Genomic DNA, 17702 nt, shown 5'->3' with positions numbered 1-17702 from the left:
GCAGATGCTGGAAATCCAACTAACACACATGATCCTGATGAAGGGTCTCGGCCCGAAACATTAACTGTTTACTGTTTTCCATGGATGCTTCTTGGCCTGCTGAGTTCCTGCAGCATCTTGTGTGTGTTACTTATGTAGGGCTGCACATTACTATTGTTGATCCTATTTTCAAATATCCCTTTTAAGAAAACAATTTGCAATGTGAACAATTGATTAGCATTGATTTTAGTTTCTATTTTAACAAAACAAGATTTTGCCATTGAAGATTAAAAATAGATTTTTCACAAAATAATCTAAATTGTCTGGAAGTTGCCTCCTGAAAAATTGATCTTTTCAAAGCTTTCTGAAGATTATCTCTTTGCTGTGCAATCACAGTGTAATTAACTAAAATAATGAAAGCTGATCACTCAATAGGAGAACTGATGAGCACGATCAAGGAAGAAGTCCAGATGTACTTTGTTTCACTGCCACCAGGGACTGCATATGTACATACATATATGCATATACACAACACCTTCTGTCTAGCTCCCTTCTTAAAGAGTTGAGTGACATTTGCAATTTTCCAGTCCCCCAGAACCAACTGAGAATCTGGTGATTCTTGAAAGGTCACTACTAATGCTTTCACAATCTCTTCAGCTGTCTCTTTCAGAACCATGGGGTGTAATCCATCTGGCCCAGGTGACTTATCTACTTTCAGACCTTTCAGCTACCCAAGCACATTGTCCTTAATAATAACAATTCCATTCACTTCTGCCCCCTGACACACTCAAATTTCTGGCAACCTGCTGGTGGCTTTCACAGTAAAGAATGATGCAAAATATTTATTAAGTTCATCTGCAATTTCTTTATTCCCCATTACTACCTCTGCAGCCTAATTTTTCAGTGGTCTGATATCCACTCTCATCTCTCTTTAATTCTCTACATATCTGGAAAAGCTTTTGGCATCTGCTTTCATATTATTGGCTATCTTAACTTCATATTTAATCTTTTCTTTCTTTATGGCTTTTTTGTTGTTTTTATAAAGCTCCCCACTATTTTTTGCTATATTATATGCTCTCTCTTCTGCTTTTATGCTCTCTTTGACTTCTGGAGTTAGCCACAGTTGCCGCATCCTCCCTTCAGAATATTTCTTCACCTTTGGGATGCATCTGTCCTGCACCTTCCAAATTTCCCTGGAACTCCAGTCAGTCTTGTTCTGCCATCATCTCTGAAAGTGTCCCTTTCCAATCAACTGTGGCCAGCTCCTCTCTCATGCTTCTGAAACTCCATGTACTCCACTGCAACACTGGCACATCTGATTTTATCTCTCCCTCTATAAACTGCAGGGTGAACTCTATCATATTATGATCTCTATATCCCAAGTATTTCTTTACTTAAAACTCCCTAATCAAATCTGGTTCATAACACAACACCCAATCCAGAAATGCCCTTTCCCTATTTGGCTCAACCACAAGATGCCCTAACAAGCCTTCTCAAAGTTCAAAGTACAATTTATAATCAAAGTATGTATGCAGTATTTATCTCATAGGCAATCAGCAATTTCTTGGGATTTCTCTTGGGATTCAGCACCAACTTGATTTTCCCAATCTAACTGCATATTAATAACCCCCATGATGATCATAACATTGCCCTTATTACATGCCTTTTCTATATCCTGTTGAAATTTATATCCATGTTTGCTACTGTTCAGAGGTCTGTATATAACTGCCATCAGGGTCTTTTTATTCTTGCAGTTTCTTAACTCTGCCCACAAGTATTCTACATCTTCGATCCTATGTCACCTCTTTTTAAGGATTTGATTTAATTGTTACCAATACAGCCAACTCAAACCCTCTGTCTTTTCAATGCAACATGTATCCTCGGATCATCCTTTTTCATCTTGTTAATGCAGGTAAGTACTCGTGTTCTTGTTCCTCAAAGATTTAAGCTTTCAAGACATTTTGAAATTTATCTATCACTTACTTTTACATGTTTAAAATAATTCATTCTGAACATTTATTTAAGACTAATTTAGTAGTATTTCAATGTAGGTGAATTTTCAGATAAATTCAAAAGCATTTCAAAAGCCTTTGACACCCACATGCTGTCAAAGACTGGAAGTGCCGAGACTTGGAATCTACGGATGAAAACTTCTCGTTTGAGCCCACTCCACTTTGTGGGAAGCTGTTGCTTGGGTCTAGAGTAGTTTGTTCTAATACTAACTAAAACACTTTCTTCAAGTAAGCTGCACCACATATAGCTGTTAAATGTTATTACCTGCTTTACAACCGCATGTATTAATACATTGATCACACTGTTGTTGAGAGTTTGGGTCGGTGCATGTGGGCATACAGGCCGGACCACATTCTTGGAAAACTTGATTTCCTGGGCAGCTGGGGCGTGCTGAAAATGAAACATTGTTGATTTTATAATTTATACTGCTTCACCTTCACCTGGTTTCAGATATCATCTGCCAGTTTATACACCTTCCCCTCCTCCAACATTGTTATTCTGGCTTCTGCCTCTTTCCTTTCCATTCATAATGAAGGGTCTCAGCCCAAAATGTTAACTGTTTATTCCTGCTCTATTGATGCTGTTTAACTTGTTGAGTTCCTTCAGCATTCAATGCATGTTACAACAGAAGATAATTACCAAGTTCTTGTTTGTTAGTTTATTCAGACGAGAGATAGAAAAAAATAAGTATTATTAAAAGGATCTAGCACTTTCCTGACATATATAATGAATCAAGTCTTCTTGGGCTTCCAGCTGGGTACTTGTACATGTATCAATTTTAACCAATGTTTCTTTTCATGACAAACTCTGCCATCTTCATCAGGGATGATGCCTGGGCATGGATAGTCTATGCCCGTCATGCATCCATCCTGATTGGTTAGTCCTCATCCAATCCAGTTTCCGCTGTCCTACCTTGTTTACAATTGAATTCCAGTTCTTACTTAGAGTAGGGCCTTAACAAACCCATAAGGAAGCTCAAATCACACCTTATGCTGATCAAAGGTAACCTGGGACTCAGGACGGCTGGTGTTTACAGGATTCCCTGTGAATGTGGAGCAGAGTAAATCAGCCAGACCTGCATCAAGGAGCACAAGTGGTGTATCCGTTTGGGTTACCTGGAAAAATTGATGGTAACAGAAGACCGTATTTGCTATGGTCATTGTTTTGACTTCATTGGTACAAAAGTATTGTGCCACGCCAATGGCTTTAGGGACTGCCTGGTCAAGGAAACCATTGAAATAAAATTGGAGGGAAAGAATTTTAAAAAAGAGGAAGATTTTGCTCCAAGCAAGAACTGGAATTCAATTAAATGAGGTGGGAGAGCGGAAACCTGATTGGATGAGGATTAACCAATCAGGAAGGATGGACATTGGGGGTATAAATTCCGCTGAACTAGACATGCCCAGGCATGATTCCTGATGAAGGTGGCAGTTCACCTGTACCCAGCTGGAAGCCTAAGAATAGTTTATTTGAGTACTATTAAGTTTTAAAGGAGTTTAGTTCGAGTTCTTCAACGACATAACTTACTGCAGTTATAAGTATCCCTCCATGTATTCCACATTGGTGGATTTACATGTATGCATTGCCTTGCTGCTCTTTCAAAGCTGGCACAATGACACCGTGGTGCTCCTCTACAAGCACAAACACTCATCTGACACATCTTCATTAATCTATTGTTGATGACCTCGGAAGAACATGACTTGAAATGCTTTGGGATTTCCGAACATACCTGAAGAAGAAAAAAATATTTACGCTGAAAATCTATAAGAAGAAAAAAAACAAGCAATACTTTGCTTTTGGCAGGAAATTATTAGCAGCAAGATTCTTCCAGTGGATCATGAATTTTTTGTCAAACAGAAAGTTGGGAAAGAGGTCGGGGTGGCATCAGATAATTAAACAGCTATATTGTGTAATCAACCTATGTATATTTACCTTACATAGAATAAGCACAAAATTCATGCTCTTCTTTTACATAATTTCAGTGAACAACTGGAGTTTACTAATGTTGATTATTGTCTTATTACATTTATTTGCATTCACATTTAATTTATTTATATTTGCATTTCCACAGTCTGTTGTCTTTTATGCACTACTTGATCTTTTATTGATCCTAGTATAGATACTTTCCTATAGACTTGCTGAGTAAGCCCACAGGAAAAAGAATCTCACAGTGGTGACCAATACATACCCTGATAATAAAATTGACTTTGAACTTCAGAGTTGGGTTTAGTTAAAGTTCAGCATTATTTTTAAGATACACATTGGGACATAAAATAAAATGTGTTCCATGTGTAAATGATGTGCTGGGGTAGCCCGCAAGTGTCTCCGGTTTTGAGAATGGCACTGATTACTCCAAGTTGTTGAGGCTAATTGAAATCATTCCTACAACTCTTAATGGGAAGTATTTAGAGGCTAAAAATGATGTTAGAAGTCACTCAACAGATTGTAAGTGTAATGCCCAGGCTAAGATTTCTATTAGTATGTTGTAGTTATGTTATCTTAACAGTTTTCTACAAAAGCAGTGTGTTCTACTGGTATAGTGTTTTGGTTTCGGCTAAAGATAAGAAGCCCTGCTGTTCAGGATGGTGGGATTTGGTGAAAGTTCGAGAGAGATTTGGGACAGACAGTAGTCTGGTTTGGGATCTTTTTTGCAAGAGTTGTGGAGTGGGACAGAAGAGAAGGTGCTGCAGAATGCTGTATTAACAAGAGTCCCTGTTGCAAGAAGTACTTTGTGCAGGTGAGTGGCTCCAAGAAGGAGGGCAATACTCCAGAGAGAGAGCCAGTTTATGATGGACTTCAAGGGAAGTTTGGAATGTGGTAGGTGTTTTCATGCAGACCATGGGTTCAGTGCCATGAGTAATGGTTATACCCAGCTTTTGGAAGAGATGAGCTCCAATTGTAATGCATACATTTAGACTGGTTTAACTGTAACAGGCCCTTTTATTTAGTTTTTCTTTTTTTTTCTTTCTTTTAATAACTGTTTGACAAAGCTGAAATTGGTAAATATACTTACTTTATAATTTTAAGCAGTGTACAATCTGTTATTTCTTACCAACCAATAATTGTGGATAGACTATTTACACAGCATTCATTCAGATCGAGGTTTCTATAATCAGAGCATCACACCGTTACTGCTAGGTTGAGCCCCAAATCATACCGAGCAGAGACATATATTGTTTATGAAAGGTTACCATCGCAGCGCTGATTCACATGACCATTAGCAGAGCTAGCTAATGAGCCGAGTTTGCATATGTGCCTGGAGTGAGGGTTACATAAAGGTTTGCTGAGTCATAACTGAACACAGCCAAGACATTAAATTATCAGGCACAGCATTTAGGAGATAAGGAGAAATGGAGAGTGAGGCCATTTACCACAGGTGGTCGGGAAACCCTCCAGGCAAATGCTAAAGTGGAAGGAAGCAATTCAAAAGGTCAAGATGAGGAACTGTCCTCAGAAGAACATGGTAATAAAAAAACCTTGACACCAAGCAGTCAAAGTCAGAGAGAAAAACATTCTTCAAAGCTCCTATTAACCACACAACCACCCTCACACACCCATTGTTCTATCGTGCAGGGAACTTGTGAGGAATGAAAGTATAATCTCACATTGTTCAGACAGACATACATACCTTATTGATCCCGCGGGAAATTTGGTTTTGTTACAGCCGCAACAACCAAGAATAGTGAAGAAATATAACAATATAAAACCATCAATAATTAAATAATAATAAATTAACCATGCCAAGTGGAAATAAGTCCAGGACCAGCCTATTGGCTCAGGGTGTCTGACACTCTGAGGGAGGAGTTGTAAAGTTTGATGGCCACAGGTAGGAATGATTTCCTATGACGCTCAGTGTTACATCTCGATGGAATGAGTCTCTGGCTGAATGTACTCTTGTGCCTAACCAGTACATTATGGAGCAGATGGGAGTCATTGTCCAAGATGGCATGCAACTTGGACAGCATCCTCTTTTCTGACACCACTGTCAGAGAGTTCAGTTCCATCCCCACAACATCACTGGCCTTAAGAATGAGTTTGTTGATTCTGTTGGTGTCTGCTAACCTCAGCCTGCTGCCCCAGCACGCAACAGCAAACATGATAGCACTGGCCACCACAGACTCATAGAACATCCTCAGCATCGTCCGGCAGATGTTAAAGGACCTCAGTCTCCTCAGGAAATAGAGACAGAAAGCAATCTCCTACAATGTCTCTTCTCTTCCTCTTCCTCCTTACCCTCTTCACTTCTTATTCGCCACTCACCTTCTACTATAATTATTATGGTCACTAGGTCTCTAATATATCTCTGTCAGGACCCTTGATGCATTGCTTCTTTCTAAACTACTATTGGTGTATACGGGATCCCACAAAGAGCCCTGTTCTGCTTCTTATACAGTTATACAGCTATACAGCTCTATAACTCTATACAGAGTTATACAACTCTTGTTACATGCCCATGCAGTTCAACTCTTTGAGTGATTAGGCAGAAAGTTTGAAGTTAATAACTCATCTCCTTCGACCTTAGGCCACAAACTTACCAATCACCCCTGCTGAGGACACTCTCTGAAGGTCCAAGATCTGAATGCTCCATGACTGCTGGACTAAGTGTGTAAATGTAGGCGGGAACTATGTTGAAAAATAAATGTGCTAGGTTTTCTAAAATTGACTCCTTCTACCTTAGGCTATGAAGTTATAAATCACCCCTCGTAAATTGGCATCTTTTTAGATATGTAAAACATTTACTGTTCTTACCTGTACCTCCTTACCAAAGCCTCAGATCTCAGATTCCCCCAGTAGCCCACTCACACAACAACTGATCCAAAATAGCCTTCACCTCTTCTTGCCAAAGCCTCTTAAGCTAAGTCCTTGGTTCCTCACTCTAACACTGCCCACTGCAACAATGGCCACTCCACTTAAACCTCACTTCATTTTTATTGGCTTCAGTGAAATTCACTCGCAATGAGGCTTGCTGTTTTTAATGGTTCTTGCTCTCACATAGATCTTAAACAAAATAGGCATTTCAGAAGTTATGTTTTAGTGTTCTGATTCCTGAAGCCCTTCTGGTGGAATGTGAACTTACCTTAGTGGACTCACAGGTGGTTTCTTCTGGGAACACAGTTGTACAGGAATTCTGTGTATCCAGGTTGGCCTGTAGGGTATGCTGGTAATCTGCACCAAAGGCAATATACTAGTCACCAATTTTTTTAAATAATAGATTCAGATAAACTAGAAACATTCACATGTCACATGAATGATAAAGTATTAAGAAATATAAATAGCATATCTTACCATAAGTTGATAAGACACTTTCATCAAAAGGTCCACAAAGTCCACATAACTTCCCTTGGTATTGAACATCTACAGTTATCTGAAAATGAAAGACAGGAATAAGAAAAGGAAAATATACTCCATCATATGAACCAAATACATAATTATGAGAAAATTAGACCTATTTACTCCAGTTTTTCCATTTACATTCCATAATGTCCCTGTAACCACTAAATGTCAATGGCATTAAGCATTGTTGAAAGAATTTAAATTAATCTTAATATAGTTCCAAATCTATAAAAAAAATTTTGAAGAATGAAGGGAATGTTGTTCACACTTTCTTACCGACAGTGCATCATTATAATTCCAGATCACAGATACAGTATGTTTCTTGTTTGAAAAGCGTACTTCAGTTCCGTATTGCTGTATATCAATCAACTTGTCATTGTATGGCAATGAAACTCTAAAGAGGAAAACCAATAATGATTGAAAAATTAATTGACATCTAAGACGTTGATATCCATCAACCTTAAGGGTACTGTATTGGCATTGTCTTAAATAGTGTTATGGTTAATATTTATACTGAATTCTTTCCATATTTAAAAACTTGAATATAAACCCACTTCTCAGAGGCAGAGGCATGATGCTCCCTAAAAGAATTTCCATGCCGAACTATTCAGCTGTAGTAAGTAACATCACCACAATGGTTTGAAAGATAGTGGAACACAGAAATTTCTAGCAGCTTTGCAGCAAATGCGCAATGGTTTGGGTGACTGGAAAACGTGTAAGCATTGGGCTCAGACAACTTTCTACCCAATTATATCCTTAGCAATTGCTCATCACTTCTCTCACAGATTATTTGCACTTGACAATTACTATCAAATTAATCCTGTGACACTCACATGTTGTTTTTAACCTTGATTTCACCATTTGCCACAACGATAGAACTGTCTTCAATTTTCATGAAAATGTGTTCTAAATTGCCATGTGCGTCACGCAAAATTTCCACATTAAAATCTTCTTTGTCACCTTTGCATTGGCGACTCAGAATATAACTACAATTTGATGTAAAATAATAAAAGTCGTCAGTGAAAGTCTTGAATGCTCCTTGTCCCCATGTGCTGCAGGTACCTGAAAAAAACATTAAGAAAGCAACCCCTTTCATTAGAGTAGGTCCTTAAGTTTGATCTTATGATAAATTCTGTATTATGTAGCAATGCAAAGCCATAAAGTAATGTGCTTTTTATGTATTTTGAAATGAAATGAATATGTACTTACGGGGTTCTTGTACTGATGCACTTGAAGTATCCCGTGTAAATCTTAAGGTTTGTGTAACACCTGATCCGTCCAAATCTAGCATGAAATATTTTAAAGTCTGATTTAATTCATGCAAAAAATGGGATTGAAAAGTTTATCCTTTCTAAATCATATTATCCTTTAGTTCCATGAGTAATTGACCACAATTGTGGTAATTTCATAATTTAATTTTAGCCACAACATTAACTAAGATCTTTTATTTTTATTATAGACAGAACCATTACCAAATGGTCATATGATGACAATTTTAAAAGGAGCATAAGGTCTCCAACTGATCAAAATACAAATGCCACATCTTAATTTTTCATCAAAACTTTGCTGGATTGATTAATGTCTTTGGAAAAGAGGAGAGTTTTTATTTCTGTATCATGAAAATTAATATTGCAGTCATTCTCTTGGAAAGATAGAAACAATGTTCTGTTTACTCATTTCAAAAACCTGCAATACCATTTTATCTGATCACTGTGAACATAATAACTTAGCTTATGATATTTCTACGTACATTAATTAACTAAAATTGTCCCCATTATAGCGCCTTAGCCCTAATTATCCTGGTTTGTCCAGCTTGCTTGTAAATAATGTATTTGTGTTAGACATAGGCTTTGCTTGCAAACTCCAAAACCAGAGTGTAAACTAGATGCAAATGTATGAGTAACTAGTTAGAGGGCTTGTTCTGACTCTTGAGTTCATGTCAATAATAGGTAAATCAGACCTTTGAAGTATGACAGCCTTGTGGGTGCAGATGCTATCTGCTTTGGAAATTATCTATTTTGCACAACTCCATCCCCCAGGTGAAGTTGGTAAGTTCCTTCATCATAGGCCAAAGACAATTTGTTGGCAATATTAGTGTGTGTGTGTGTGTTTTGCTTGATCTATGAGTACTTATGGTGAAGTAGGGTTTGGAAATCCTATTATTTCAGTAAGTTGGAATTTTTAGTGACTATGAACACGATGGATCACCATGGTATGGGACAGCAAAAAAGCAATGCATTGGATAGTATAACATACTGAAATCGGGAGAACACTACACTGTGGAAAAAATCTGAAATCTTTACTGAGGAGACAAGACGCACCTACATTGTGAACCAACCAGCACTAACACCAAAATACAATCTGCTAATGGAACATGAACCTAATTTATGTAATGATTACTTCAGTGTTAACTTACTATAGTTGTTCTTTAAGTAGCTCCTTTTTAATATCTTGTGGCCTAAGGCATGTTCTGTGAAAGACAAAAATCAAATTCATTCAAATGATCTGAGACATTTATAGTTTATTATTTATTCATAACTAAATAATGGTTTTTGGATTATGTTGCATAATTCTACTGATATTCAATAAAATAAAATGAATAAAAAGCACATTTTTAAAATACAATAAAATATAACATTCACTTTAAAAGAACAAATATCTTTGCATAATAATCAATCATACACTTACATTTATCTCTGGAAGTCTTTTTTTAACAAATGTAGGTAGTTTATCACTGATAAGTTAACTTTATTAGAACAAATATTTCATGAATTTTTATGATCAGCATAATTTTACACATGCTTTAATTAGAATTAGTAATGGTATCTGAATGATGTTAATATTAAAATTGACTGCACAATAAATCAGTGTCAATGCATGAAAATGATTGTATTGCAAGTAAATGCATCAGGTAGATCTTAGTTATATCCAAGGGGTGATTGATAAGTTAGTGGCCTAAGGTAGAAGGAGTCAATTTTAGAAAACCTAGCACATTTTCCTACATTTACACACTTAGTCCAGCGGTCGTGGAGTATAGGGATCTCTTCTTTGTAGAAGTTGGCATCTTGGACCTCCAGAAGTGGTCCACAGCATGGGGTGATTGATACGTTCATGGCCTAAGGTAGAAGAGTTGAACTGCATGTGCATTTAACGAGAGCTATATAACTCATCTCCACCTACCATAGGCAACAAAGTTATCAATCACCCCTGCTGTGGACCACCTGGAGGTCCAAGATGCTCTCGTTACATGCACATGCAGTTCAACTCTTTGAGTGATAATGCAGAAAGTTTTAAGTTAATAACTCATCTCCTTCTACCTTAGGCCACAAACTTATCAATCACCGCTGCTGTGGACCATTTCTATAAAGAAGGATCCATGTGCTCCACCACTGCTGGACTAAGTTTGTACATGTAGGAGGGGACTATGTTGAAAAATAAATGTGCTAGGTTTTCTAAAATTGACTCCTTCTACCTTAGGCCATAAACTTAACAATTGACCCTTGTATTTAAAATGTTGCAAGAAATACTCAACTAACTTTTCTGAGTAACTAATGATAGATAGAGGTCCCAAGAACATCTGCTCCTTCTGCAATTGCACTATCTAAGTCCTAAAAATACTTTAAGGGATTAGCAAACATCTTCAGCCAGAAATACTGAATCGATGATCTATTTCAGTTTCTTCCTGAGAGTCCCATGATCACAGAAGACAGCCTTTAGCGAATTTGATTCATGCCGTGCAATATCATGTAATGGCTGAGAGCTTTAGATACACCAAAGGCTATGGTGTCAGAGAGCTACTGAAGATCAGAACTAAGCATGTCACCTGCTTAGCTGTCCCAATAAATCTGGAACTCTGGCACCTAACCAACTATTTGACAAATTTCTCAAGAACGTCCTGTTCTCAGAAAACTGGAAAAATTCCAATCTGGCTAAAATCTAAAAATCATTAGCAAAGAGATGGAATCATCAGAAATATTATCAGGCCAAATTTCTTTCCCAATCACATGCTAAGGAAACAAAATCTGGGTTTATTGGAATTACATGGCTCCAGATCACGTCACAACTTTGACTCAAACAGGAGCAAAAGAGTATCAAGACAACATTTGAATGGTAGGCCATGGAGGTTGCTTGATGAAACTAAAGTAAATGGTCATTAAAAGTGAGTTGCAATATATCTGACACAAAAGAAGACTGTTGTAGTTATTGCTGTTGGTCACCCAGCCCCCTCAGAACAGGTACTCTGCCCAATCATCTTTAGCCTCTTCATTAATGACATTGCAATCATGAGAAGTCAGTTGGACATACTTATTTAATGCCTTGAGAAATTTTAATTTTAGTCCTAATTTTATATCATGGATTAAATTAATATATTATAAACCTGTTGCTTCTGTTCTTACAAATAATTACAGATCCTCTTTTTTTCAATTATCTCGTGGTACAAGACAAGGTCGTCCCTTAAGTCCTTTATTATTTAATATCGCATTAGAACCTCTAGCCATTGCTATTCGTGAATCCCCTAATATTTTTGGTATTACCCATAATGAGAAGTTATACAAGTTATCACTTTATGCTGATGACTTGTTGTTATATATTTCTGATCCTGACAGGTCTATTCCCGCTATTTTATCCTTGTTGGTTCAATTTGGTAGTTTTTCTGGTTATAAACTAAACTTGGATAAGAGTGAATTATTCCCTTTAAATGTGCAAACTTTATTGAATGACAGGATACCATTTAAAGTTGTTACTGATAACTTTATCTATTTAGGTATAAAAATTACCAAGAAATATAAAAATTTATTCAGATTGAATTTTTTACCTATGCTTCATCAAATTCAACAACTTACTACAAGATGGTCTCCTTTATCCTTATCATTAGTTGGTCGGATTAATGCTATTAAAATGATGATTTTACCGAAATTTTTATATTTATTTCAAGCCTTACCAATTTTTATTCCTAAATCTTTTTTGATAACATTGATTCAAAAATTTCCTCATTTGTGTGGCAAAATAAAAACCCCAGGTTAAGTAAAAGGCAGTTACAAAAATCTAAAAAAGATGGTGGTTTAGCTTTACCTAACTTTAGATTTTACTATTGGGCGAATAATATTCAAAACTTAATATATTGGAAATTAGATTTGGATTCACCATTGTGCCCACAGTGGGTAAATTTAGAATGCAATGATGCACAGGGATATTCTTTATTCTCCGTTCTTGGTTCTTCTCTTCCTGCTGATTTAGTTAAATTCAATAAACAGATATCCAACCCTATTGTCAAACATACATTACGAATTTGGTTTCAATTTAGTAAGTTTTTTACTCTGAAAAACTTTGTTCTTGACAGCCCTATATTACTTAACTTCTTTTTTAAATCTTCTTTGACAGATCAAGCTTTTAGCATATGGAAAAGGAAAGGTATAAAATGTTTTCGTGATCTTTTTTTTGAAGGTAGTTTGATGTCTTTCAACCAACTTTCCAACAAATTTAAGTTACCTAAATCTAATTTTTTTAGATATTTACAAATCAGAATTTTTTTATATAAAGTTCTACCATCCTTCCCCAATTCAACTTTGATAGATTTTTCAGATATGATTTTTACCTTGAATCCTTGTCAGAAGGGATTAGTGGCTCTTATTTATAATATGATTATGAAGATACAACCAGAAATATCAGGTAGAATTAAACAAGAATGGGAAAAAGAACTTCAATATAATATATCAACAGAAAAATGGGAAAAAATTTTACAAATGGTTAATTCTTCTTCTATATGTGCTAAACATGCTTTAATACAGTTTAAGGTTGTACATAGAGCTCATACGTCTAAAGATAAGCTTGCTTGATTCTATTCTCATATTAACCCTCAATGTGACAGATGTCATTTAGATGTGGCCTCATTGACCCACATGTTTTGGTCATGTCCCACTTTACATAACTATTGGAAGGACATATTTGCTACCATTTCCTCAATTTGGAATATTGATTTACAACCTCATTTTATTACTGCAATTTTTGGTATACCAAATGAGGATGGTAATCGGTTTTCCCCTTCAATTAGACGAATGATCACCTTTGTAACATTAATGGCCAGAAGGTCTATATTACAAAATTGGAAAGAAGTAAATCCTCCTACCACATTTCAGTGGCTCTCTCAAACTATTTCTTATTTGAGCGTAGAAAAAATTAGAAGCACTATTTTTGACTCATCAATTAAATTTGAAGAAACTTGGGGACCGTTCATTCGACACTTTCATATGAATTAATTTGGCCTCTTCCAGACCTTTTCTCTTTTTATTCTTGTTCTGGTATGGAGTTCCAGAGTTTTTGATGCTATCATATACATATAAACTGTTATTACTGCCCATGTTAGTTTAGTTTAGGTTTAATTTTTTTTCAATATATATTTTTTTTCTTGTATTTTTAATTTTTTTTTCTTTTGATGATTATTCTTACTCTTATTCATGTATAATTAATATAGGTTTGATTGATTAATGTACTACTTTTTTGCTGATATTTTAATAAGATATTGTTATCTTATTACTAATTCAACTTCAAGTCTAGTGAACTTATAACCTATTCAATATTATGATATGTTTTTTATATATGAAATTCAATAAAAAGATTGAAAAAGAAAAAGAGAAGTCAGTAGTGGGGATGTTGTTGAATGTTCAAATCCATTTGCAAGCCTTCAGCAATTGAAATAACTCATTCTTGCATGCAGTAAGATCTAGATAACATTCTGGAGAAGGGCTTATATGTGACAAGTTGCAGATGCTCCACAAAAGGATAATTAACACATTGAGTATGGACCAATACAGGCTGTTCCCATTTTATTTGTTCACTTATTCTACTAAGACCTGATTTATCTGAGAAGTTGATGGCAATTAATTTTGCACAAGTTTTATCAAAATTTGCTTTACATGCTGTTTGACACTTCTGCATGTGCCCAGATGACCCTCCTAAATGCATTCACCCACAAAAATATTTCCATACTATGCTATCTTTTCAATAAATACCAATCACGTTTAGATTAAACTGGCGCACAAAGTTCTTGAACATGAGAATTCATGTGATATTAAGTTGTCCAAATAGCAGAGGTGAATCACAATGCTGAATCTAACATCACTAAGTGTTTTTGCTGTGTGCTAATATATCTCCTCTAGCAGTAATCTCCCAGAATTTTCTGCAAGGCTGTTTTGCCTTCCAATGGTGCTCCCTTATCTACTTCGTTAAATATGTTTTTGAAGGTGTTTTTTAACATGTTTGAGCTGGGATAGAGGATATACAGAGTGAAGCCCATAAGTTGAGCTGAATAGTGCCTGCCTCCTTTTATCACTACCGTCTGACTTAGTGTCCATTAAGAAACTGACCTAGTATGCCTGTGCATGATTCATAAATGTACAAATAATTTTTAATGCAAATTCCAGCACTTCTGTGCAGTTATAAACAATTTTAAATTCAAAAACCTGCTGACATTGGGGGACTTGACTAGGGTTGATTCTGAACTGACTGTAGGCTGCTCTAGTACTTTCCAGGTTAGTTACTGTATGGATTTTTCCACCACTTAGCTGCTCAGACACTCAATACAAGGGTGGGATAGTGTCATGTCTACCAATTTGTTACTCACTGCTGCACCAAAGAGTGTGACTAGACACTGAGTTCAAATGGTGTTCTATTTCAATTTCAGTGAGTGATAGCTGATACCTCTGGTACTAAGATTAACTCAGCGCCCGGGTGTTAACTCATTAACTCAACCTGATCTGCTGAGTTCCTCCATCATTTTTTGTGTGTTGCATTGTTATGAGTGATGAACAGACCTGATGGACAATGGGGTAAAGAGTTAACCATCCTCCCCACCCCCCCGAGAAACCACAAACTATTACTGTTGTTATGCTGACCATGAGAGAGAGACAAAAAACAGGCAAGAACATTGGCGACAGATAAGAGAGACGGGGAAATTGCTGATTAACCGTATTGTGATTCCTTTTGTGAATTATTTACTGTTTCGTTGCAAGGACAATAGTTTGCTCATAGACATTCCTCAGTGGACTGAAGGAGTGGCCTTATTTGATGGACACGGTTATTCAGGAGTGATGGATAACTGAGTCCCCGTGAGTAGGGATAAAAGATAGGTCTGGAGAGACACCCTCCAGACATGCCAGTGGACACTGATTGAGTGTTGGAACCCACAAGAAAGGTGGGGGCTTCGAAGACCAAACCAGGAGGTCGGTCATTAAGGCTATCAGTGTAAAATCAGGGCCGGTGGGGACTTGTGTGTGTGTCCACTCATGCTAGAGTGACGAGTCCACCACAGAAGAATGGTCTAGCAGAAGGATGGAGAGGTCATAACTGAATGACCACACCGATACGACGGATTAAGAAAGCAAAGGAAGTTTTAACTGACTGTAGCTGTTACATCTCGCTCGCTCTCTCTTTCTCGCTCCCGCTCTCTCTCTCCAACGATTACAATACAACAACCATAACTACATCAGCACTTAGGAACTGAACTGAACTTTATAATTTTCTATGACAATTTATTTATCCCTAGATATCAATAGAGCTTGTTTATTATTGATTATTATTCCTACACTTATAGGTTTATTACTGCTAACTTGTTTTATATGTATATTTGCATTATTGATATGGTTTTGCTTATTTTTATTAATAAACACCTTTAGTTTGGTACCACCAGACTCCAACAGATTCTTCTTTCTCTGCTGGTCAGACACCCAGTTACGGGGTACGTAACAGCATTAATTCATATTGTTGGTTTCTTGCAAGCTCAGCCATCCAATAACTGTACTCAAAAGGATATCAGAGCTTGTCCTCAATTCAGGAAACTCAGTGAGTTGAAACTCCAGTTTAAAAAAAACTCAGTGCTATTTTTATTTTTTTTAAGGGCTTTCCTGACATTTTCTGGTACTTTCAGTTGGAAACTGTGAGAACCTCTCATGAATTCTATCTATTTTAAAATAAGTTTACAGTATAGAAAATAATAAATTTGAAAGAACCTACAATAGTGGCCATAAAAGATGAGAAACTCTAAACTGGATTATTGAAACAGATCAATAATTCACATTCCCACCCCATTATGCAGTTTTATATTGAGCGTGAGAAATGATTCCTCTCAAACTTTAGTTTGTCTGCAGATTTGTTTACGTAGGTTAACATTTGAAGTTAAACAGTCAACATCTCTTTACAATGTGAGACAAAATACAGCATAGCTTTAGCAAAGGATACTATTAGCACACATTCTATTCCACTCTCTGTGGCAATAGTATGATTTCAGCTATCACACTCAAAAATTGAGACAAAATTTCCAATAATAGGGTATCAGTTTGTAAAACTTTTAATGGTAATTTTTCTGCAGTAGTAAATTGTACAAATATCCAGTCAAAATCACATTAGTTATTGCAGAGTGCTATCTATTCTAAAATTATTTAAAGTTGTTTACCCAATACATATATCACCGTATGATTTTACTTATCAATATAACAATGCCTACATGCTGCATTAATTCAATAACAAAAATAATTCACAGTAAAAATCTTACCTTTCAAAAGGAACAGAACAAAGGTAATTATATATATGTAATACCTCATGGCATTAGTCTGCAGATCAATTAGATAACAATCTGGCAGAGGTAAATTCTGCTGTTTGTTAGGTGTACTGTTTCTGACGCACTTTATACCTAAGCTTTAACTAGTCCTGTGATAAAAGAATGAGGAAATTGTTGCTTGATGGTAAATTTTTTGAAACAAGTAATGATTTCAGTGACACCAAACTGACAAGTACTTCCCTTAAGGCAAATGGCAAATTGTGCGGTTTCGCAATTATAGAACATAAGAAATTATTAAACAAACTTACAACTTCTCTCTTGACAATCACACTTATAAATTCCCTTTCTTTTCAAATCTTTATTATTATTATCCAAAATACAAAGAGCCCATCGAAGTAGGTAACACAATGTCTCAAAGGGGAAAAAAACAATGTTTTAAAGATTGAAAAATATGGTGACACAAAAAAAAGGAAAAGAAAAAAGAAACCCTACTAAAGCAAAGAAAAGTGAGAAAAAAATTCCTTTGAAATAAAAATTTGATTGGCGCCCATACACAGTTCTAATGCAAGGTCTCATCCTGAAATGTTGACCATCCCGTTTCTTCTACAGATATCGAAGCCAAATAATCCTTCCAGCAATTTATTTTGTACTCTGAATATTCCATCAGTGGCTGTGGTGTGTACTCTTACAAATGTACTGTATTTATTTGCCTATAGCGCATCTCAAATTTGCAACCTTTACCAACAAGAAAAATGGTTGTAGCCTGTGAAAGGAATCATAGCTATATGCAATTTTATCTCCGTTCTGACTTGGAAATTGATCG

At 36.2% G+C, this 17702-nt stretch overlaps 1 protein-coding gene across 1 annotated transcript in view; it reads right to left on the bottom strand.

Annotated features, from left to right (window-relative positions):
• The window catches only part of LOC132403362 (mucin-2-like), a 109995-nt gene extending 93073 nt beyond the window's left edge, over positions 1–16922 (bottom strand). The window contains exons 1-8 of the mRNA XM_059986782.1: positions 16874–16922; positions 8536–8610; positions 8160–8388; positions 7603–7720; positions 7279–7357; positions 7070–7158; positions 3520–3721; positions 2257–2382 (exon numbers count right to left, since the gene is read on the bottom strand). Coding sequence (XP_059842765.1) covers positions 2257–2382; positions 3520–3721; positions 7070–7158; positions 7279–7357; positions 7603–7720; positions 8160–8388; positions 8536–8610; positions 16874–16922 — 967 coding nt within the window. The remainder of the gene's footprint in view (positions 1–2256; positions 2383–3519; positions 3722–7069; positions 7159–7278; positions 7358–7602; positions 7721–8159; positions 8389–8535; positions 8611–16873) is intronic.
• Between the last annotated feature and the right edge of the window lie 780 nt (positions 16923–17702).

This window comes from Hypanus sabinus, chromosome 13 (genome assembly GCF_030144855.1).
Source record: "Hypanus sabinus isolate sHypSab1 chromosome 13, sHypSab1.hap1, whole genome shotgun sequence".
Taxonomy (NCBI): domain Eukaryota; kingdom Metazoa; phylum Chordata; class Chondrichthyes; order Myliobatiformes; family Dasyatidae; genus Hypanus; species Hypanus sabinus.
The sequence above is the reverse complement of the archived record's forward strand: the minus strand, read 5'-3'. Positions and strand labels throughout refer to the sequence as shown.